The following is a 24,025-nucleotide window of genomic DNA, read 5'->3' as shown; positions in this document are numbered from 1 at the left end:
AATAACTGACAAAACACTTTTATATTTCTAAGAAGAATTCTGTGACACCCCTATTATTCAGAAGCCTCACTCTTTTGTGCTTGGACATTTCATCACACACTTCACACACACACCAAATACTTCCCAAGCAGAGCAGAACTCCCCTGGAAGCGAGAGCACCTGCTTCCGACCCCAATCAGTCCTCAACTGGGCCCAGTAAGCTGAGATAAATTCTCATCCTCTTGTGACTGAGTTCAGTCAGCCCTTCAGTGTTGTTCGATGTCATTTTGAAAAAAAGTGGGTTCCTGAAGACAGCAAAAGCAACCAAAAGAATTAATGAGCTACACTGCAATAAAAAGTATAGTCTACTGGTCTCTCTATAGCACTTATCAACAGAAGGCAAGATAAAAAAGCTTCTCACTTACTTTACCAGTTTCTTTTCATAGTTTTCATGAACATTTTAAAGGACTGTTAATTTGTCTCCAAGTCAGATAAAAAACCTGCCATTGCTAACACAAGATAAAAAGTCTAACTAGTGGTTGCCATTAAAAAGCCTTTATGATTTGCTACTGCTGCTACCACATAATGGGACAAAGTGTGTCACCAGATATGCACACCTTACTTAGGAATCAAAACTCCCTGAATAAATAATCTTCTTCTAATAAGTGACAGACCAGATTTGGGTCTCACGCTCACAATGAACAGGGCTTTATGACTGCAACATGTGGGAAGCCGTGATAAAAGTTAATACTTCCGTAAGAGATGATTTTCTGAATCTTGTTAAGAAAGTCGCCTTCTGTTAAAGCCTATACTCAGGGAAGTACAGGACCTCAAAAGTATAGTAAAACTTTTAATTTTTTTTAACAGAACTCTAGTTTGTAACTCCAAATGTCCTGACTGATTGTGTTTATCTAGAAATAACTATGATATTAAAACCAAACAGACCAGACATAAGAGCCAGAAGTAGCATTTTAATTAGAAAATACAAGAATTCCAGAAAACACACACAACAGAGGTTAAATGTAGGTGTTGGTTAAAGAAATAATATATATATAAAAAATTCTATTAAAAACTATCCTTGCTCTCTCTAATTAGGTTTTTTGCTCTGTAAAAGTGTCCACTCAACTGCCTGAATTTTTTTATATCCCATGAATACTGAAAAATCAATTACTGACCAAGAAAGTGTGTGTATTGATATACATAAATACACACTTTAAAATAAATATATAAAACAAAAAAGGTAAGTATTTTTGCACTTCATATAATTTTCTTAATTTGTATTATATCCTGTACATTACCAGAGTCTCACTGGATTATGCATATCAGATTAGATATGAATAATATTGGCCTTTTCTGGACTTGCTTACATTTGTAACAAGGTGGTTCCTTAAGGAACCAGCTGAGGGAGACTAAGATCATTGTTCCATTTTCCATTAGAATTCTACCTCAGTCGGCCTATAAAAATTAGATTCCATACTAATCAGGAACTTCGAAATGAGTGATCCTTCACTCATGCTACACTTTCTGCTGCATCCCAAATATAGAAACAAGCACTTGTACTTCCCTATTTAGATTACAGATTTAAAGTTCCTTTTTATGCAGCTCCTATCTGTAGCCCATAAGTTACTACTGTTCTGCAAGTCCGTAGCTGAGGATGGAAAAAAGGAGGACACACATCATTAGAACCGAGATTTTGTTTGTTTCTTTGGACAGCAAAACCTTAAAGCAGCCAGGGGTTTAAAGTGCTAGAATTGGTCCCAATGAAGGCAAATTAGAAAGCTGCCAGCAGAGAAGATGGTCTATAAGGCATCTTAAAATGCATTCAATACATTGCATTGCTTTGTACAATATAAGTCTCACTAGAGGTATGTGTTAATATTATTTGAATACATAGAATTGCAAAGAAACCTTTTTAAAAACAACTGAGCAATGAGGAAATGTAAAACAAATGGATCTGCCCACAATGTTTTATTTACAATATTTTCCTCTATTCCCGCTCATCTTTCCACTGTACAGATATGATTGCATGGGTAAAGTTTCATAATGACAGCTTAATTCAACTCGTAAAGCCACACAAGTTACAAACCCAACTCTATATTCACATTTTAAAGGATAAAGCAACACGACTTTTAAATTTAAGGCAGTGCAAGCCAGAAAAGACAGGCCACCTCAGGCTATAACATATGAATCCAGATGAAAAACATCGCTGAGTTAATACAACACATAAAAAACAAAGTTACTAACAAGGTAGCAATACATTCAGAAAAACAGTCCACTTCATTAGCTTGATACTATTACGCCAAGCTTATTCCATCAACCAAAATGTTTAGTTTTGTTTGGTGGTTTTGTTTGTTTTTAAATCTGAAGCATGCCCAAGCTTCTAAATAAAGCTACTGCAGTCAGATGTAGGAAACCAACAGTTGATTTCACTACTTTGAGAGCACTACACTTCCCCTCCTCCCCAGCTAACTCCAGCAGGGACAGCCTTTGGAAACGGTTTTCTATTCATCAATCCAACAAGTACAGCTCAGACAGTGGAAACAGGCTCCATTACATTAAATCACTGATATATTTCATCCTGATTTTCCACTAGGATGAGTATTTTGCAAGCAAATACAAGCTTGATCTGCCTGTGTTCCTTTTTAACTACACATGAGCCCATTCTCAATTGGAAGCCCCATTGCATCATTTAGCTTCTTCACATCCAAGCTTGTAAGATCTCCTCTGAGCTTAGCATACCTCCTTAGCTTTCAATACAGGGCAGATTTTCATCTGGTCATGTTGAAACACAGGCAGAGTTAGCTTGCCTTTGTCTGCAAAAAGCTGGGTAAATGCATTATTAGCTGAGCTTTGTCTCAAAGGCCATCCAAAATGTGGTGGTCTTGTTACCAAATGGATGATTCAAAGCAATAACCACAAACCTGTTCTCCAAGGGTTCAAGAGAAATCAGCAAAATGCTTAATAATTGGCCACAAAACAGACTGCAGATAGCAGTGATTTCGATCAATGCCAACCTGTACTGATCTAATTCAATTACTTAAGACAGAATTAAATAAGTTTAAATTGTACTCATCTAAAACTAGTTATTTTAGATAAAAATCAGAATGGAGAATTCATACCAAGCCTTTATTGTCAAGGCTACTACTCAAAACGTTTAATGCTATTTTATTCTAAAAGTGAAATACGTCACAACTGTATACATATTATTTGTTAGATTTATTGTACTGATGACAGTAAGAAATACTCTTCTTTGTTCAGTCACTGAATTAATTGTTACTGCCTTTTATGGACCTTTAAAAAAAAAACCAAAAAAACCAGGACACTCATTTTATTTGCTCTATTAACTCCCAAAGTGTCAGATTCAGTAAAAACTCAATTTTCCAATCTGCAGAACTCACCCCCAAAACCCTGGTTTTAGGCCTTTAAAAGATCAAAAAGACTGATAATGCTTTTAAAGAATCTCTCCCTTTTTTTTTTTTTAACATTCTCTTATTTTTCATTCTAGTAAAAACATATCTAATATGAGAAATTATTGTCCTATACCCAAAGTGTCTGGAGCACACACATTCACATGCACTTGGTAATCACGTCTGCTGCACACAAACAAGAAACAGCAGCTTATGAATGAGAACAGACACTTCATTTGTCTTTAGGAATTCACCTCAGACGTATGTTTATTCACTGACATACCAGACACGGAAGAACTGACCTGGTATTTTACCTAAAATTAGTTAACAGTTTATTAAACTCAGTCACCCTGTATAAAAATCCATATATTCCTATAGCCATAGAACCTTTCTCTTTGTTTACCTGTCCCAGGAAAAAATAAACAAGCAAACAAAAAAGACTCAAGAAAAATGTATCTACTCCCATTCTGGTTGTTACCCAAGTCATTTGGAAAAAAAGTCTCCACAGTGCCTGAAAAAGAGAGATTCCATTATTTTAATTATCTTCATCTAGAGAAAAATAAAGTAGTGTGATGTCCAAGTTGTGTGTGGGCTAAAACTCCACGACAATACCTTGCTTCTCTAACACCCACTTCCTTAGACTGTTACTTTTGCACCTTTTTATGTCTTTAACAGGATGATAAATGCTTTTTAAGCAGTAGCCAGGACTTCAAGAAGTCTGGATTTTTAAGACTCACCAAAATAAATAAGAACCCAGTCCTACCTACCTTAGATATTTCTGGCTCCACTTGTTGTCTCTTGGGTGTCTCTTTTGACTCAGGCCCTTTTGGAGTACTAGTGCTTTTAACAGAGGGTGATTCAACTCCTTCACCTTCAAGTTGCAGATTAATACCTTCCGTGGGGACAGGGTGATCAATACCATTTGGATTCAGATTGCAATGGATAGCTGGGAAAAAAAATATGAGAAAGAAAAAACACTGCTTAGGAAAGAAGAACCCAATGTTACAAACATTTATCACAAAGTACTAAGAAGTGCCACGTGGTAACCAGAGCTATGTCACATCACGGCAAAAGAACTGTCTGTACCTTGACATGGATTCAGGGTGAGATATTCGAGAAAGAAAATGAGAGGCAATGCAGCACTGTATAAGGCTATTTAGTGTAGGCTACTGTATTGAACTATGCTCTACTGGATTCACTACAGCGTCCAAGACCCTCAACTTGCAGCTTTTACTTAGGGTAGGACAATATATCCCATGTATTCATCATGCAGCCATACCTTTTTTTCTTTTCCAGGCAAGCAAGTTAAAGTTTTTCTATTACATTTTTAATTACTACAACATTCTAGGTCCTAAACAACATGGGATAAGTAAGCAGTGCACAGCAAGTCAGCAAGTCAGTCTCTGCATGGAGTAATGACTTACCAAGCTGATTCTCTCTCCTTCAGCACTTTGTACCACTGCAAAATACCACCTACACCATCCTAACAAGCAAGAGGGATGTACTCTCTAGGAGCATATAATGAGGTATGGACTAATGACAGTGGAATAAGGAAAGCAGCCAGAGAAAAAATAAAACAAATGCAAACCGCACCACAGAAATGCACATTTAGACCTATGGCAGTAGTTTAATCATTTTCACACATTTCCAGCACTCACATAGAGAGTAGCCTTAACAACCTTCTTGGCACATGTAGCAATTTTCAAATGTGTGAGGATCCTGAGGCAACTTCCCTTTCATGTGACTATCCAATTTTTGCATTCATGTTCCTGGGTAACTGCACTACTTTTAGTGCTACTTATAATTAACGGTCCCAACTTCCCCTGTACGCAAAAGAACTTTGCTCAGATACTGTGGTGCAATGTTTGACAGACCTGAACAGAAACCCAAAACACAATGTAAAGCCAAAATAAAAGCTGCCACTTTACTCTTGCTTGGCTTAGAGGCAAAGGACGAGGAACAGGGGAAGGAATCAGAACTGCCAGTTTCTACCAGCTACGGATCAACCCTTGAAAGCCTCTCAGAGGAAATGGGCTCAAGCTGCCAGAGAAGGCAACGGGTCCTTCTACAGCACCTTTTGAAAATCCAACCACCTTAAATCCCAGAGTCTTAGTTGAAAACTTTGAGCCTCAATTACAGCAATTCCTTGGTGCAGAATTAAAGCAGAGGCCAAAAAGTTGGCCTTTTCTCCTTGAGATTTTTTAACAACGTCCAAATATTTGTAAAATATAAGTCAACTGTCCAAGCACTACAATATCTACTTCTGTAAGCTAGGTATGGAAACATCTCCTATCTTCAAGTCAAAGGAACATTATGAAGGATAATTCATTAACAACACTGAGTGATGGAAAGCAGTAAAGAATTGCAACATGTGTTATCACAAATTGCAGCCATTTTGTGTAGAATAATAGAAAAATATGTCACTGGCCCACAGAAAACTAGTAAGTGAAACTAAAAATGGGAAGTGAAATTTCAGTCTCACTGTGAGTAGCTGTAGAGGATTAGTCCTAGACTTCTTTTACAAGTATGTAAGAGAGACAGAGATCCCTCTCCAAACAGTCAATTCTTTAGCAGACAGCATGAGAGGAAGAGGAGGATGAATCACTAGACTACATCATGTCCAGAGCTGAGCCCTGCATGGACCTTCTTCTGGGGAAGGAAACAGAAGAGGTGAACGATGCAAAGCTTCTGGAGGTGAGGCAGGGTTTCCACTGGCCACCACAGTAGAAGGACTTCCAGCTAAAAATCCTTTCTTTCTCAAAAGGGAACCTCCTTCTGCTTAGGCCTTGCATACTCTTGTGGTTTTGCTCTAAAAGCACTGAAAACCGTCTGAGAAGATTTTTGGGAACTCCTGGGTTTCCCCTTCAAGCACCAATTTCTCAAAAACAAGAGCATTTTTTATTTTAATAGGGAAAAAAGCACATAAGGAAAAGGGGTCTGCAGCAGTCTGTTGAGGCTGTTCTTATCTGTCATCTTTCGGTCTCACTTTAGTAGCGCAGGCATGTGCAATTTCTTCCTGATACCTAGAGAGCTGCTACAGAGCCTCATTTCCCAAACCAACTCTAAGGAGCTTTCCCCTAAGTCTAGCTGCAGCTCTTCTTGCAAGTCTCTTTCTTCCCTGGTTCAAGTCAATTCTGTAGGTTGGTTGAAGGCAATGCAAAACCAAATCCCATCGTTCTGGCATTGCCTCTCACTGGTGAGGCAGGAAAAATAGAGAACTGTCTTCAAGTCACTCCTTTCCTCCTAATGGTTTTCCCAGCCACACCACTGAGTCAATCCAAAACATAAATACTTAAACATTAATAATGTCAGCAGAGGCATTTCCTAGCTTTCGAGCCCTTTATTTCTAGGTGCGCTCCATACCTACCCCTTCCCGGATTTTCCTTTTGTCATGGCTAGAAGGGAGTCTTTGGGGCTTTTAACCTCCCATGGGAGGTTTCAAACAGATATGATTTTGTAGTTTATATTTACATGAGTGTGTCTTTAATACACCAAAAATTTCTCTCCTAGATCATATCCACCTATCATTATCTATCTCCTCTAGATCATATTTACCTACCTGAAAGAAACAATTACTAATGACTACTTCGCTTATCTTCCAGACCACAGAAAAGATGGATGTGATCCACCAAGACAGACTTTTTCAAAGCCCAGTGAGAATGGAAACTGTTCTGTTAGTAGCCAAACTAATACCCTTCTTCACAAAAAAAATGGAGATATCCTAACCAACCTGTAAAAGTACTCCCAGCACACCCTGCTCCAGCAAGAGCTGGAAATTAGCAGTGAAAGACACTTGGTATGGAATGCGGTCTATAAAAATCCCTCCAACTGTCTTCTTCAAGGATCTTGACTAGCTGAATAGGAAGACATAGGTGCATACATCTTTGAAATGCTAACACACTTCAGCAGCATCCAGAAACAGGCAGTTTTTGGCTGTCAGCCCCCTTCCAGTGCTCATTATGAGAGAAATCACAATGCACAGTGGGACTTAACACTGCCTGGAAGAACACTGCCAGCAGCAAGCTTCCTGTGGATTGCAACTCCTCCCTTCCCAGTGCCCCCAAACAATACAGATTGTATTAGGAGGGAGGAGGGTGGTAGGGGATGGACAAGGAAAGCCTTCTGGGTTACAACATTGATTTACCATGCATTACAGGGAGCAAATGATCCAGATTTCTGATAACACGGTAGCATAAGCATCACCTGGATGGCTTAAAAGAGAAATAAATCACATGGCAAGATGCTGCTTGACTCTTAGCCCATCATTCTTTCAAGAGTAATCAAAGTTAGTGCTGTTTCAGCAATGCTTTATATGGGGCTCCTTCAGGATACAAAAGAGAAAAAATTGGAGAGGCTGCTAACGATTACATACATGCCCATTACCTTTTTATTGAAAAGAGGTGACTGCTTAAAAGAAACACAGGCTGCCTCAGGGAAGACTTTTCCAAAGCTGGCAATGGGGGGGGGGGGGCAACTTTTTTATTTGCTAGGGGTAGAAGGAGTTCATCTCTCTCAGTCACTCCCATCATGATCTTGGCTTACCATACACCTGGACTGAATCTGTTCCTTAAGGAAGACACGCCTAGAACAAGAGCCTCAGCATGCGGAGAAGGGAGACTGAAGGGCAGGAGGAAAAAAGCAGAGGTGAGGATAAGTACCTCAGTCACTTGACAAAACTAATCTGTCTTTGTCATGAGCCATCTTCAGGTAGCCAGCTCTATTGTTTTCCTCTAGTGCTGCCTCCAACTCTCAGCTACACAGCGGGTAAGAAGGAAAGAATATTGGCTTTCATGGGTCTATTATTTCCTGTTACCAGACAGAAATACATATATCCATCTCTGTGGCAGACAGAGGTAGAGCTCTTGCCTCCTTTTAAATGTCAATACAAACCACAATTGCTCCCTTTCAAGATTTGTTAAAAGCAGGGAAGGAGGTCAACATTTGGTCAATAACAACATATTATCTTCTTAAATCAGCATCTTACATAATTTTAGCTAGATAAGGCCAGCTCTAAACTCAGGATCGACTGTGCAAAACTAAAGGGGCTGGCGGGCTGACAGCACCCAGGGTTAACATCCTGTAGAACCAAGTCTAAGCAGCTCTTACAAAAGAATCACAAATCACCAACTTTACCACAACCCAACTGCTCTGACCCTCTTAGCCGACTCTTCTTAAGTCTCTTTCAGGACTTAATGGCATTCATCTGAAAAAGATTCTACCTACAAAGTAGTTTCTTGCTAAAATACTTGTCCAGGCTCTTACGTCTTATTACCCTGGTATTAGCTAATACTAGCTCACCCCACACTCTGCATTCAGACCATTTTCCCACACCGCAGCTTTGACAATATCCCTACTGTCTCAGCACCTCTTTGCTCTACCAAATTAAATCCACCTCATCATTTCCAGACTTTGAAAGTCCATCAAGACACCAAACCCTACCTCCAAATCACCCGATATCATCAGCCTAATACCACTAGATATCAGCAGTATCACTAGATTTTGAAACAGAACCTCTTCCAATATTCTTCCATACAATCTCAATATTCATATATCATCCATGTCTCAATAATACAAATCTTCATCCAGTTTCAGACTGCTTACATTCCCCTTTCCCTGCTGAAAACCCCACCTAACAGTTGATTAATGCCATGTCTCTCTTCATGCTCCCTAACAATTGTCACTCAACTTGGATTGAAAGCTTTCAGTGGTGGGAACTTGCTTTCTTTTGGGGAGGGAGCGTGGATGTTTTGTACAGCTCCTACTGCACAGCAACAAACACATGATGAATAGTGCTGGCAGACACAATAACATAGATCCACAGATTACATTTACAAAACAAACTATTATTTAAAACAAAGGTACTTAAGTGCTCTTGTACTCCTAGCTCAATGGTACTTAAGTGCTCTTGCACTCCTAGCTCAATGGTAGAGCTGAATCTACAGGAAAATATCCACTTTTCCAGAACTTTAAAGAAAAGACTGCCGAGATCTGCCAAGTTATAACAGTCAAAAACTCTGCGAGAAAATAGTAAGTGAAGCACCCAAAATGGAAAAATGACCACATCTGTCCTAAAAAACTAGGGAAGGAACAAAATTAATGCAATACACAGCGTATTTTTTCCACATGCTAGAACACAAACCCAAGTCCTTTCCATGTATACAGAGCACGAGAATTTGTTGCCCTGCCGAAGCTGATCCATGTGAGCTGAGGTCTGTGCCCACGCAGATCCCTTATGGCATGCGTATGCAGTTTGAAAGGAGAGCTTGCAGGGCAACGTGAATGCTCTGCTCCCCTCGCTACCTTCCTCCCATACATGCTTGCCTCCCGGGTGGCAAGCAGCCAAGAGACAGCTTGTCTGAGCATGCTTGATGGTACACAAAAATCACCCAGAGCCATAGTAGGTTACTGGCATCTGGGGACAAGCCTTGCCTTTTACTAGAGGGTACTCTGGGAATCCTGTCTTGAGAAAAGCCTGAAGGCACTCTTCAGAACACAGCCTTGATATATCCAAAGTTTTGCATGGGCAGATGGAAAGTCTTTGTCTCTCCATCTGTAGGCTCAAGGCTTAGCAGATCAAACCTATGATCAATCACTACCCCTGTGCACTCTACTGCCTACCATGTCAAACATTTCATAACTACTTGTTTCAGTGGGAATACTGCTGGCTGCTTAAAATTTTAAGCAGATCAATTAAGGCTACATTAAAGCATATTTGGCAAGTACTTGAGTTACATGCAATAACAATTGCTCTATTCTAAAAAGTGATAGAGTAAAAATAGCATCTTCTTATTCATGTGCCCTGTTCCGTGTGCATCACAGTCATATGCTAGCTTTTGCTATTCGGAGACAAAAAGCAGGCACAGGAGATACCCATCCAACCTCTAACAATCCTTAGAAAACTTTCATGTGTCAAATGCTGGCAAACATGCAAACTCCATTTTAAGTGTTCATGCCACAGACTTAGCTGCACAATGCCAAGAGGTAAGTCCATACGATCCACATGCTACTCCCACCATAAAATGCCACATTGTTGAAAAAGACAGACAGAAGTTAGTCTGTACAGCTGTAACATTAACAAACTCAGGCTGGACACAGCAGGGACCTTATAAAAAGAATCCAGGTATCTTTTCAGTCACCTCAAGTCTTCATGAAGGCCTTGAAGATTTAACAGGTATTCCCATTGGACAGCAGCTCTCACTGGACCTGTTCCTTCCATCTCTGCCCAGTTCTTTGTCAAAAGCAAATCAAATCTCCAACCACATCAAATTTTGCAGTCAGCGCTTTCAGTCAGACTTCTACACACTTCCAGATGCTGCATTTCCATACCGAGTAGTCAAACAACATCCCTGGGGCTGTTTGGTTGCCGTCATTCACAACCTTGAACTGGGTTGATCAGAGAGGAGACATTCACACTGAGAACACTAAGATCTCATTCCAGATTGAATACCCTGAATACCCCTAGAAAACATGGGATTATTTCAAAGATTGTGTCTGACCTGAGCAGTTAGTACCACTTCTACAATACTAAAAAAACAGATTAAAAACAGCTAATAAGGTGACCTTAATTTGTACCATAAAATTTAGGATTATTTTGACTACTTTATCTGGCAGAAAGTTTTTCCACAGTAATCAGTTTCTGTAACTCCTATGGATGGTCCATCTGCCTCACCAATCAGTTTCTAGTTTTGAGAAACTGTCTGGCTTTTGCCTATAGGAATTAATTCTCCATACAGTCCTATCTCCAGCTAACGTAAATCAGCACAGTTCCCCCAACTCATCACTTTGGACCAGCTGAAACTGCAGTCAAAGTTTCACATGAATACAACCTGTTGCTTATGTTGCCACCTAGCAAATACTGCTGGCAACCTGCTGAGGAAGTAGCTTCAAGATTTTGCCCACTGTTTCTCAAATCTGCCTATCTAATGGTCACCAAATTAGCAGCATTCACACAGAGCAAAGCAGCCCATCAAATCAGTCAGGACCTTTCCTACTTCGGTACAGATAACATGAATTTATCAGAAACCCCCTCTAAGGCTGATGTCCCAAAGTACTTAGCTGAAGTAATATTGGCATCTAGCTATCTGCTTCTGTTGGTCAGCATCAAAAGTCAGCATTAAGCGATTACAAATAGGCTGTGCCAAAAGCCAGGCCAGCACCGAGCTGTGGGGTGCTTTGTAAACTGCTGCTACTGATGAGCCATACCCATAGGTTTGAGTTCAAAGCTCAGACACAGACAGCAAGGCTTGACAGACACAGCTGCACACTGCTGTACCTTCTGGTCCCTCCACAGAGTTGCTTGTCTTTCTAGCCTCTCTTTATCATGACTATTAATCATCTACTGGATTAATCAATTTAACAAACAATAAACTTCTCACAACATATGAATTTTACAATCAAGAGTTTGTTCAAGCAGTGGGACATACCCTCCAGCTGGGAGGTATCTTGAAGGGCAAGAGAAGAGACAGCTCTGCAGCAAGGAAGTGGACATTGAACCAGGTCAAGATGGGCAGGGAGGGCAAAGCAAAGGGGAGACAGGCATAGGAAGAGGGTAGAGGCAGAAGGGGACAAAGTGTTCTGAGGAGGAGTGTTTGTTTTAGTTTGTAACTGTAAATTACGGGGCTTGTGCCTTTTTTACCCCTGTAGAATTATCATCACCAAAACAAAATTTAAAGTAACTGCATTCTTGATGCAACAATCCCTGAACACCTCTAGCTGGGTAACTCCATAGTCATCCCATGGTACCAAGCCAATTACTACTACAAGCCTTTTGCTCTCTCCAGAAACAATGAAAAAGTGCCCAAAACTAAAGACAAAGACAAACACAGAAAAAGAAAAAAGGTGAGACAATCTACTACACTCCACATACATCTCTTACACGCACCTCAACTGTAAGAGGTAGCTGATGGTAGGGTGTCTTGTACAGCATCAGAAATACAGCAAGAAACCAGAATTAGTAACTTAGCAGTTTCATCTGGAATCAAACTAAACTCATAACTTGGTTGAGGGCCATGCAAATCTCAAGCGTATAGAGAGAAGAAAAGATTCCTTAGTTGTCTACAGAACAGAAACACTAAGCCCAGAATAAGAAATTCTCTTCTTGTATGGGTTAAGTTTGCCTTTGGAGACCCTCATCCCACCAGGATACATATGTACTTAAGTTTACTCAGCTAAGAAATGTACTTCTGCATTTTTGGCAATCTTCCTACTGGAAACTACTTATTTTATGTATGGCAATATCTACTTGCCATCTCTTATCTCATACACTTTAGCAAATGCTGTACACATAGAAGACAGGAACTGTTACGCCTGCTCTTCAGGAGACAGACTGCATACTATCACTATGCGGGATAGACCTTGATGCCTCAGCAATGCAAGTTCTGCCTTTGTATAGCAACAGGATTTCATGATAACTGATATAGTGCTGTGGTTTCGATTTAGGATGAAAATTATATTGATAACACACTGATGTTTTAGTTGTTGCTAAGCAGTGTTTTCTGTCAAGTAAGTTTAGACTGTTTACTGTCAAAGTCAAGGACTTTTCAGCTTCTCACACTACCCCACCAAGTAGGCTGGGGGGGCCATAAGAAGCTGGGAGGCGACGCAGCCAGGACAGCTGACCCAAAATGGCCAAAGGGATATTCCATACCATATGAGATCAGGCTCAGTATATAAACTAGAGGGAAAGCTGGCCAGCGGCCACTGCTCAAGAACTGGCTGGGCATCAGTCAGCAGGTGATGAGCAACTGCATTGTGCATCACTTGTTTTGTATATTCTAATTCTTTTATTGTTATTATTTTTTTTTCCCTTTCTTTTCTGTCCTATTAAACTGTCTTTATCTAAACCCACAAATTTTAATCCCCCCCCCCCCGCCAACTCTCTCCCCCATCCCACTGAGGGGGGAGTGAGTGAGCAGCTGTGTGGTGTTTAGCTGCCTGCCGGGTTAAACCACAACAGGAGATTAGCTAGTCATGCTCCACCACAAATTATATTCCTAAGAATGCCTCATCTGAAGTCCTAATAGTCCTACTATTCAGTTCTATAATCAGCCAGCATTGCATCAGAAACCTTTTCTAAGCACTAGTGAGCCTATCCAGCATACAAAGAACGGCTTAGACACACACAGGTTAAGTCTTTACTACAGCATCAGAGGTGCGCTGTCCCAGACATGCATCACAGATCTCTGCCTTTGCCCTACTCATGAAAGCTGGTGTCTGCTGAACATGTGGCACAGAAATGGCTGCAATTCAGCTGTGGATCCAGGCTTTATTTCTTGTCCCATGAGTGAGGCCCAGTGTCATCAAAATGCAAAGGAAAATATATTTATTCATTCACACTAGCATAACTAGTTTGCAATCTGGCAGTTGACTTCTTCTGTTTTCAGTCCTGGCTTTCTCTCAACTGCCTAAAAGTTACCTCCTTTATCATTGTTTGAGGCTATGCCCCTTCCCTTGCACATTTAACTGAAGAGCCTGGAAATGCTTTCTTTCCTTCCCCCAGTAAAATTCTTCACCTCCTACTGCTTACTCATACCACTGTATCCTACTCACTCTAGTACCCCAGCTGATTTGTGTAGCAACAAACCGTTAGCTCAGAGTATGCAATTATTTTGCTAGAGGAAAATCCAGGAAAAAGCATCTATTTACACTCATTACAATTCTTCTTTATGTTTCTGAAACAGCATTATTAAAAGTCTTTTTCTTGCTTTTACTAGGTTATTTGCAGAGAAGCAACTCAACTAAAATCCCCTTGGGGCAGGGGGAAGAAAGAGCCCCAGTAAAAGGGCAGAGGAGAGAAAATGACTGGGGGAATGGAGAGAAGTAATTATCTGAATGTTCAGCTGAAGAGCATGAGCTAGCCAGGTTCCACGTTATATAGAGACAGATAGGACTGTACTGAAGACAGGCTACAATCCACACCAAATGTCTTCCTCATGTCCTTTTCCTGTTCAGTCACATACTCCCTGCAACCATATTAGATCCTGTAACTGAATGCAGAGTTCAATTCAGCCCAAGCTCAGTCTCCCTGCCTACCTTCTTGCTTTGTCCAGGAGCAGCACATATTAGGGTGAATTCTTGCTGTTCCAAGTAACAAACCTGCTCTTTAATGCCAAGTTTAGCTCATGCTGCACAGAGAATATGCAGCTACTGACAGCAACTCCCTCATCATTCTCTTCATAGTCCTCCTGCCACAGGACGCTTCTGGAGAGAGAAAGACGACCCTATGCAAAGGTGAGGGAATGTACAACCTACACAAGGCAGAAGCCACTAAGGCTGAGATCTGTGGATCTAATCTGCTTCAGGCTCTCCTGAAGGTCTCTCTAAGCCCATATTTCATCTAATTTATGCAGGTCAGTACAGCAGTTTCCAACCCTACCTGCTGTGGGGAACTGGTGTTTTCCAGGATGGCATTTCTACAGCTGCAGCCTAATGTGGGGCCCCTCCTTCCCCCCAGTCCCATTGACCTGACATAGCAGACAGTTCCTCATACAGAACAGTATCAGTTCTTATGTATTGGGAAAAAAAAGAGAGCTACATATCTTACGTATCACGACCCTGTCAATGTTTTTATAGCTCAGTACCCAATTCCCCATCTTCCTCCCTGTGTTCTTGGGATGTCCTGGCCAAATTCTCCTCTCAGTTACTTGATGCAAATCAAGCTCTTGTAGTGAGTGGAATTGTTCTGGACGCACACAAGATGAGCTAGACGTTGTCACAAAAGTGATCAGGCTGGGTCAGACTAAAAGTCTAGGCTTTTATGCCACTGCTTAAGGAAACGGTGTGAAAGTACGGCGTACATGAATTGATCCTTCCTTGACAGGTTAGGAATGACCCAAGGTTGAAAGCTGCACCTGGGGAACTGTGTTATATGAAAAACTATTTCCTTTTTTTATTTTAAGCACAAAGCCCTACAGCTTCATTGTTCTGCCTTGTGACCTAGTTCCTTTTTCACCTTCTCCAAATCATTCGTTGATGTCTAAGGATTCTCTCCATGGTCATCTCTTTTCCAAGCTAAAGAATCAGAATCTTTGTAACCTGCCCTCAGAGAACATACTGCATCTCTCACCAGCTGACTGCCCTTTTCTGTATTTCTTCCAGTCCAGTCCATTTTCTGGGGCATGGCAAACAAAAATGCAGGGAGCATTCAAAATACAAGAGTAATACGCAATGATACAGAAACAATGATCCTTCTTGCCTTGTTCTGAGCTCTTCCTCATAGTTCCTGAAATCCTATTTGCTATAGTGACCACCACCAACCGCACAGTTTCAGAAGACTTCAAAATTACTCTTATTTTCCAGCCCTTTTCTCCACCTTTGCCTTTGGCACCTTCCAGAACTACTCCCTCCACATTCTCTGCATGCTTTGAGCAAATAATTGAGGGCTGAGTTGTTCAACTGTTAATCTGCAAAGGTAAATACCTGTATCCATTCAAAGGCAACAGCTTTCATGAGAAATAACCCACAATAGGATTGCTCAGTCCCAACCTCTGAGAATCTCAATAAGAGTCCTTGCATCAGAGATCATACAGTTTGGATAAAAAGAGAGACACCAGAGAGATGGGACAGGGCACAAGAAGGTAAAGCTTTCTCAGCCAGGACAGCAGAGAAAGTTGGCACCAGAACCAGACACAGTATCCCTAACAAACCCAGAAACTCAATATTCATTGCACTGAACAGTAGCCCTCCAACAGCTCTACTACCTCTGCAAACTAGCTGTAGCACTTTCAGAGTCCAATGAGCTAAACAAGAACTTACAGTGCTATCCAGATACTTAGGTCTGCACTCACTAGCAAGCCTGCACAGATGATGTTTTGGACAGAAACCTCTCCAGGGTTATCAGCTGGACAACCTGCATCAATCTGCAACTCTGACACCACCTGGCTACAGTGCCTTACTCTGACCTTCTCACTGCTGATCTCCTGCCATAACCCTCAGGACACAGCAATACTGGGAAGCACAAGAGACTGGCTCCAAAGAGCTTGCCCTGCCCTTGCAGACTGAGCTGTAAATGAGAAGAATAAAGCTATACAACCTCCTTGGATGTTACCCACCATGCTTGGACATCTCGGGGAAAAAAAAAAAAAAAAAAAAAAAAAAAACACCACCTCTCAGGAAGAATTCTGTTTTATAATTTCCATTTAAGCATTGAACATGGGATCTTACAACATCACTACAGACTTTGTCAGTACTTGCCAGTAGTATGTTAGGAAATGCATCTAATGTCTAACTCTTGTAATTTGCTCACTTGCTTTCTCTTCTTGGTGGAGAAAGCACATGAACTTTCAAAGCACCATTCCTTCCCTTTGCCCGTACATCACCACCACCTGACAAGTTTTATCCTTATGATGGGATTCAGTTCCATTGAAACAGCTAATTTATATTAATCCAATGTCCTCCCTGAGCTTCTAAGTCTTCCAAGTATTTTAAAGGGTAAGGCCAAACACTCATGGAATTGTATCTAAATTGGTTGACCTGAAAGTGCTTCTGAGTTTCCAGGTACACTCTTACCCTACATCCAAATTTCATCTAAGGGAATTGCAGTGATACACCAAGTCTGTACTGTATCTTGATTCCTGCCTCATATGGGTTCATTTCTAAAAGCAGAGAGGGAAAATGACCACATAACCCGCAATCACATCCATCCCCACCCAATCTGATATACTCAAACAGACCTGAGTGCAGTGACATTCTTTGTTGCCACAGCTTCATTTTGGGGTCTCCAGTTCCCACAGTGGAATGCACCTTCTGAACTTCAGCTCACAGTCTCCCTATACCATGCCTGAGAAGCATAGTGTACCTGTCCAAAATGAGAACATGCAGTCTAAAACACACTCCTGGCCTTAGATAGCTACATTACTCCTTTGGAGAGGGATCATTGACTATCTATCTTGTTAAAGACAGATGCAATGAACTGTGACTTTTTCAAACGTAGCAACCTAGACAGGAAAGCTCTAAGCAGTGGTTCAAGGCAGAGGAGCACACACTGCCACCAAGCTGTATGCACACTGGGGGGCTGGGAGGGTGGTGGTGGTGTGTCAAGAAGGGAAGCCCCATCTTCTGTAGTTATGCTGTTGCTGAGCAAGAAAAAAGGGTATAGATGTTACAGCTCAACAAGAAGGCTGCCCCACAAATGTGGATCAGAGAAGACCTATGTTCCAGTCTGGAATCCCGTAATTGCTGATGCATTTTTGCAATAAATGGTCACTAAATAACATACAGAACCGGTACCAAGACCAAAGGCTGGAGTTCAGGTCTTACTCCTCTCTGCCCTGTGTGCACCTCCACCATTGGTCTTATCCATCTCCTCTTCTATGACCCGATGCGACAGTTTCAACTGGAGAGGTAGATGAGTGTCTCAGCCCTCCTTCCGAGCCACATGTCTGAGTCCCTCAAGCTAAGCAGCGGTTGGAAACTATTGAAGAAAACACGAGCATTGATGGAAGCACATGCTATTTTTGAATGACAGGGTTTGTTACCTCTTTGCTCCACAGGCAATTAAGTGTGCTGAAAACCCATCTGTTAGATCACATTCCCTGGAAACTTAATGTAGAGACATCTAGTCTGCGCCTGGAGTGGGTGTAGGAATAAGACAAAGTTGAATAACTGAATACCTATCAAAAGAGTTGTACTTTTGGGCACACCCTGAAACAGCATGATAGGTACCTACATTGAAACCTGCTTCAAAGCTGTCCCTTGGATGGTCCTGAACTCCTGGCATAGCACATCTATGAGCTCACCGTATCTCAAGTCTCTAAGGAAACACAGGGCAGCATTCAATATCCGTTGGAGTTGGCTAGGCACTGAAGGCTTTCCACCCAGGTATATCACATTACTGAAATTCAGAGGATCGCTTTGAGAGAAGTTGGCTACAAGCTGCAAATAACTTCAGTCTTGCGGCAGTTAACCCTGATGCCGCACCCCAGAATGCCCTAAACTCCTTCAAGTCTCTCGTCCCCTTGAGGATTACCAAGGGGTAAGGCCAGAGTCATTGTCATTTTGTCAGCAAGGCTCCACCTCTTAGTAAAAAAATATTCTCCCGTAGGTAGATCCAGTGTCTCAATAGCATGAGCCCACTACAGAAGAGCCATAGGACTGTAGAATTTTATGTAAACTTTCAGGAGGAGACCAGCAACAAACATATGTATGCACTTTCCAAAGCCTACAAGCAGCAGGAATGGCGTTAGACCAAACTTCATTAAACACTTACTATGAAAGAACTCCATGATATAATTAGCACTTTTTTCCTCAGGAATCTCAAAGACACTGCAGGTCAGAGCTGCAGGGGATCCAACAGAACTCTGTGAGATTACCTGCATGCATACATTATCTGGTGGGTGCTGTCAGTCTCTCACTTTCCTGTGCAATAAACACTGGGGGGAAGAAATCACCATTTCTCTCTTCCCCTTTACCTCTGCTGCACAAGAGCAAAAAGAAAAAAAAAATTTGAGATCACTGTTGCAGAGATCAAAAGCCTTTTTCTACTGGCTCTGACCTAGTTCTTTCATTCTTACTAAAGGGAAAAAAAAAAACCCACTTAAAGGAACATTGTCAAAACTGTTAGGTCTAAAAATAGACTTACCTTGGCAGTGCTCCCATCTAGATGGGCTCATATCAAGGAGTGCAAACTCACTTTCCCCATACACACACCAATCCTTTCATCAATCAGGAAGCACTGGTACTGCACAGCCCAAAGGACATCCCAGTCCACATAATCTCTTTTGGGACGCTCAGGTATGTATTACATATAACTGGCAAGGAACTGTAGTATCCTCCAAATTCCTATTTCATACTGGCAAATCCATCGCCGCCAGCTATCCCAGTAAAAAATTTGGGATATCTTCCTTAAGTAAACCATTGGACATCTGTTGCCATAACTAAACCCCAGTGCTCCATGCTAAGACAGCACTAAAATAATCAAATTTGAGGAAGACTTCAACAGTTTGTTAGATAAAAGGAAAACAGAATTTTTCAAAGATTCTCCATGAACTAGAAGTTACAAAATATTTTCACTTTAGCCACACAGAGCATTTCTGAAAGGAGAAACAAAGAGTCTCTGGGTTCATGGCTGAGACTAACAAATGGGCAGTTTCCAGAGAACAATAGCCGTAGCGGAACTGGTGGGGCAGCGGATGTTGGCTCTGGCCAGGAACTCCCATGCTCCAGGATCCGTGGTTCCCTTGTGCCCCAGGGACCTCTCCACTCCCTGCTAGTTGCATGCCAGAGCCAGCCACTTGCAAGTTCGCACAAGAAGCCAGTTAGCCCAGCCATCCAGAAGCCTTGCTACACTATAAAAAGGTCTGAAGGCCCAGGAAGCCCATCCTAGCCAAGCTCCCAGCCCACTATCACAGACACTGGAAGGGCAGACAACCTCAGCTTAACCCGGGTTTTCAGGGCTCTCCTTATTTCCAAGCTTCCAGAGCTGACATACAGCAGGTTATGCTCTCAAGATCCCAAGCAGCAAACCAGGAAAATGTTTTTCCAATGAAAACAAACAAATCAAACAACTAGGGAAAAAAAAAAAAAAAGTAGTCTGTGTTTCCTGAGTCCAAGACATTCTGAGTTCAGCAAATTGGCATTCTTCTACAAAACTATCAATTTAGAAGATTCAATACCAACTTTATTTTTGACTAGAGTACGATGGGCACATTGTGGTGATCAGAGCCATGAGGGACAAGTAACCTCTCAGCTTCCCAAACAGAAGCTGTAATGCCACATGTTACCCTCCAAAAGTTGCAGTTCATGAAAAGAATACAGGTCACACCCAGGGCTCCAATACTGGAGAAGATGCATTAAGATAAAAGCATGCTTTTAAGTACAGTCACACAAAGAAACATAGTTCCAACAGAAAATGATGGATAAGAAAAGGCCTTAAATGTGCATTCACTATGTCTACACAAAGTAGTCCCAGCTGCATGGCTACTCATACTGAAGAAGTAGTCATCTTGCTGTGCTAGTGTGAGGGTAACAGAATTACGCAAATGCAAGAAAGTTGAGGGAGAAAAACCCAAAATGGGAGGAAAGCAGAACATACAAGAAAGCCTGTTCTAATAGACCATTGCAGGGATGCATCCTGGGCAAAGGAAATGGGAAGAAGGAGTTAAAGAAAAAAATCCCATCTCAGGAGAAGGGAAAGGCACTGCTTCCCAAAGCTTTAGCAGAGCTTTCCTTCATTAATATTTACAGAGCTTTTACAGATTCTCAGATGGAAGGCACTGCAGATATGACAGGAATTATTACAGACCTGAAAAGATCTAGCAAACCGACTGAAAAGGACTTCAAGTAAATAAAGGAGGATGACATTAGAGAGCACACTGAAATAGGGGTTGCTGCTGGCATACGAACCATCTGGTGCATGGCAGTCCATTTCATTTACTTACTTACCCACTACCGGGCACACATGCCCAGTTCACCTTGCTAAGTTTTTGCCACTGAAGCAGCAATGCTTTTATTCAGGACCACTACCTTCCTTCTTTATATCATTACAGTCTTCAAAACTGCCACTCAGTAGAGCAGCCTGTGCACAACACATCTGTCTGACTCAGGGAGAGGCTTAGAGCTTAGGATGGACAACTTTAGATGTACACAGACACCTCTGAGACAGTGATTTTGTTTACCTTTATTTGGATTTGCCTAGGAAGTTGTTTTTCAGGGATGTTAAGCTGCCCACTACCTTCAGTGAGCCCAAGTTTTTGCTGGACTATCATCTGTGCTGCCCACTTTGGTACTCAGCAAAAGACAGCTTTCAGCATGATTTTCAGCAATAAAGCAAGGGGTCTCTGATGGAACTGTAGATCTCAGCCTATCTGAGAAACAAAGCTCAAGGCAGTCTTAGGATAAGCACCCCAAAAAAACCCAACATACCCCAAATGAAGCATAGGAGAGGGGTCAGATGGCTGGTTTTCACACTGTGGACTTCTGAAACTTTCCCAAGGGCACAGAAGAAAGCAAGATGGGACACAAACCCCAGGGATTCTCAACGTTTTGCTCTAAAGCGCTAGAAAACGGAGTGAATTTTGGAAGCGGACAGCAGGAAAGTGGATTTGCCTTTTCCCATACACCTCGTCACATCTCTCCTCCAGCTTCCCAAAAGCCCCACGGAAAGGGAACACGCAGCCAACGTCAGACTGCTGCAGGAGCCCAGCATCTACTGGAAGACCCCAACAAAGCGTCCACCTTTCCAGCTCTTGTTAGGCACCACCTCAATTACCGGGAACTTAACCAGGAGCCGGGCACTCCGCGAACACCTCACAGCTCCCGCCTCCCCAGGAGCCAGGCACCTCGGCCCACGGGCTTCTGCATCTCCTGGGGGGAAGGAGAGGCCGAGCGCGCCCCGGCACCGACAGCTCTGCGCCCACGCGGGAGGCCGGCGGGGGGCTGCCGGAGCTTCGTGGGCACCACGGCCTCAGGCACTCGGGGGCTTCGGGCGGCTCCGAGGGACGGCGGCGCCTCAGCCCCGGCGGGAGACCGGCGGCGGGGCGGGGAAGACGCCCGGCGGGCTGAGCGGGGCCGCCGGGGCCACCTCGGAGGGAGGCGGCGCAGGTCTGCCGCCCCTGCCGGGAGAGGCGGCACCTCCGGGCCCGCCGGGAAGTTGCCGGACTGAAGCCTCCGGCTGCCGCAGGCTGCGCGGGCAGCCCCCGCTGCCTCCCCCGCCGCCGCCGGCCCCCACGGGCGGGCGGCGCTCCCGCGGGCCGCCGCGGCCCGACCCCACGCCACCTGGCCCGGGGGCAGGCGCGGCGCCCGAGGGGCGGCCGAGCCGAGGGGCGCGGGAGGCGGCCGGGCGCCCCGCGGGCGAGGCCGGTGCAGCGGGCGGCAGAGCGGCCGCGCCGCCGCCTCAGGCGCCGCCGCCTCAGGCCCCGCCGGCGGGCACTGCTCCCCCCCCCCCGCCTCCCGCCGAGCCGGGCCGGGCCGGGGCGGCCCCGCCGCGGCGCAGGTGAGTGCCCGGGGGAGGAGACGGGGGAGGGACCCCGGGGGCGGCGGGCAGGGGACGCGGAGCCCTTACCTTCCACCGCCATCCTCCCGGCCTCGCATAGTGCGCCGGCCGCCGACCCGGCCCCGGCGGCGCTGCCCCGGCCGCCCCCCCGCCCGCGCGCGGGCTCCGCTCATCTGCAGCCGCGGCGATCAACCTGCAGCGCTCCCGCTGACAGGCGGGCGGGGCCGGGCGCCCGCCCCGCGGCACCCTGGGAAACGTAGTCCCGGCCGGCCTCCCCCGGGCCCGCCGTCCCCGGCGGGGGGCTGCTGGGCGCCCGGCCGAGCCGCCGGCGGCCCCCGCCGCCGGAGAGGCTCCCGCAGGCCTTTGCGGTGGCCTTGGCGGCACCGGACGCCTCCGCGCGTACCTGCCGAGCGGGGAGAGCAGCGCGGGGGCGGGCAGCGGCCGGTGGCGTCGGTTGGGCTGCGGGAGGCTGGAGGGAGGGTGGCCGCCCCGAGGTGTGGCGGGAGGGGGCTCAGCAGCCGGCGGAAGGCGTCGTTTCACGGGTGCGCTGGGATGTTTCTGTCGTGGTATTTCAGTCACTGCGACTTCCAGCGTGACGGCTGCAGGGGAGCGAGGTGTCAGCCCGTTCTGTCCCAGTCCCGTCCCGCCGCTCTCCCTAGCGCGGCCGGAGGAGGTTTTCCGCAGGGAAGGAGAAAGGCAGGCAAAGAGCATCGGGAACTTACCGTCAGCAGCTCGCCCCGCAGTGAGGCCCTCGGTCTTTCTCCATTCGCCATCTTTATGCTGTCCAACTCTTGACAGGTCGTCCAAAAAATCCAGAAAATGAAGGCGATATTAGGGACGCGGTAACGGAGCCTTTACTTCAGGTCCTCACGAATCTTACGCCAAACAACCTGGCACCCTCGAGATCTGTCCTGAAACGAAACGTTGGCTGTCTGAAAAACAGCCGTGGGTTTGTACCCTGTTCAGTTTCATTTTGGGATACCAAAAAGGCTTTGAAGATTTTTCTCCTTCAAAAAAGGAGAAAAAAATTTTTTTTTTCAAATGTATCAACAAATATTAACCTACCCAGAAAGAGTCTATGAGTTCCTTCACTCAACAAAGTTATGTCATTACTAAAATCAAGAGGACAACAGCAGAGGCACCAAGTATACAAAGGCAAATACAGATAGAGCGTGAAAACGTTTTCACACGTTCTTTTTGTTTGTTAGCAGTGGCTACTGCAGGTAATAAGTGTTATACATGAGAGGTTATTTTGGCAAGACAAACCTCCATGAGTTCAAATTAGGGTGCCAGAACATACAATGTGCAAATAAATAAGGTCTTCATAAGCTGCAGGAATTCCGACGTTCTTGAAATATCTAAAGTAATTAAAGTAAAATGGGGTCTTCATTATTTATTTTATGAAGGAAAACCAGAGCCTATACAGAGCGGCCTTAAAGCCCAACTCTTTCCTGAAGCCTTCTGTTACCAACTTTGCCCTGAAGACCTCACTTGTTCTTCGCTCTCATATGCATTTGAACTATTAGCCTTTGTGTTGTATATGAGTCAAGATACAAGCTCCCTGGAGCAGCAGCCTTGTCTTTCACGTGTTTGCAAAGTGGTAGGCATACTCACAGTGCATTATAAGTAATAATGATTGAGAGGATATGCTGGTATTCCCAAGTGCAATACAGTCACACACCTGATCCCATACGCTGGGAGAAATGGGCTT

General features: G+C 43.9%; 1 protein-coding gene across 2 annotated transcripts in view; it reads right to left on the bottom strand.

Moving 5' to 3' along the window:
- The window catches only part of SAMD12 (sterile alpha motif domain containing 12), a 181,519-nt gene extending 158,904 nt beyond the window's left edge, over positions 1 to 22,615 (bottom strand). The window contains exons 1-2 of one of the 2 annotated variants that reach the window (XM_030011879.2): positions 22,384 to 22,615; positions 4,154 to 4,332 (exon numbers count right to left, since the gene is read on the bottom strand). In XM_030011879.2, coding sequence (XP_029867739.1) covers positions 4,154 to 4,332; positions 22,384 to 22,396 — 192 coding nt within the window. In that variant the 5' untranslated portion in view covers positions 22,397 to 22,615. The remainder of the gene's footprint in view (positions 1 to 4,153; positions 4,333 to 22,383) is intronic. The other variant, XM_030011880.2, reaches the window with a different exon arrangement.
- Between the last annotated feature and the right edge of the window lie 1,410 nt (positions 22,616 to 24,025).

The sequence above is a fragment of the Aquila chrysaetos genome, chromosome 4 (assembly GCF_900496995.4).
Source record: "Aquila chrysaetos chrysaetos chromosome 4, bAquChr1.4, whole genome shotgun sequence".
In the NCBI taxonomy this organism is placed as follows: domain Eukaryota; kingdom Metazoa; phylum Chordata; class Aves; order Accipitriformes; family Accipitridae; genus Aquila; species Aquila chrysaetos.
This window is presented reverse-complemented; position numbering and strand designations above follow the sequence as displayed.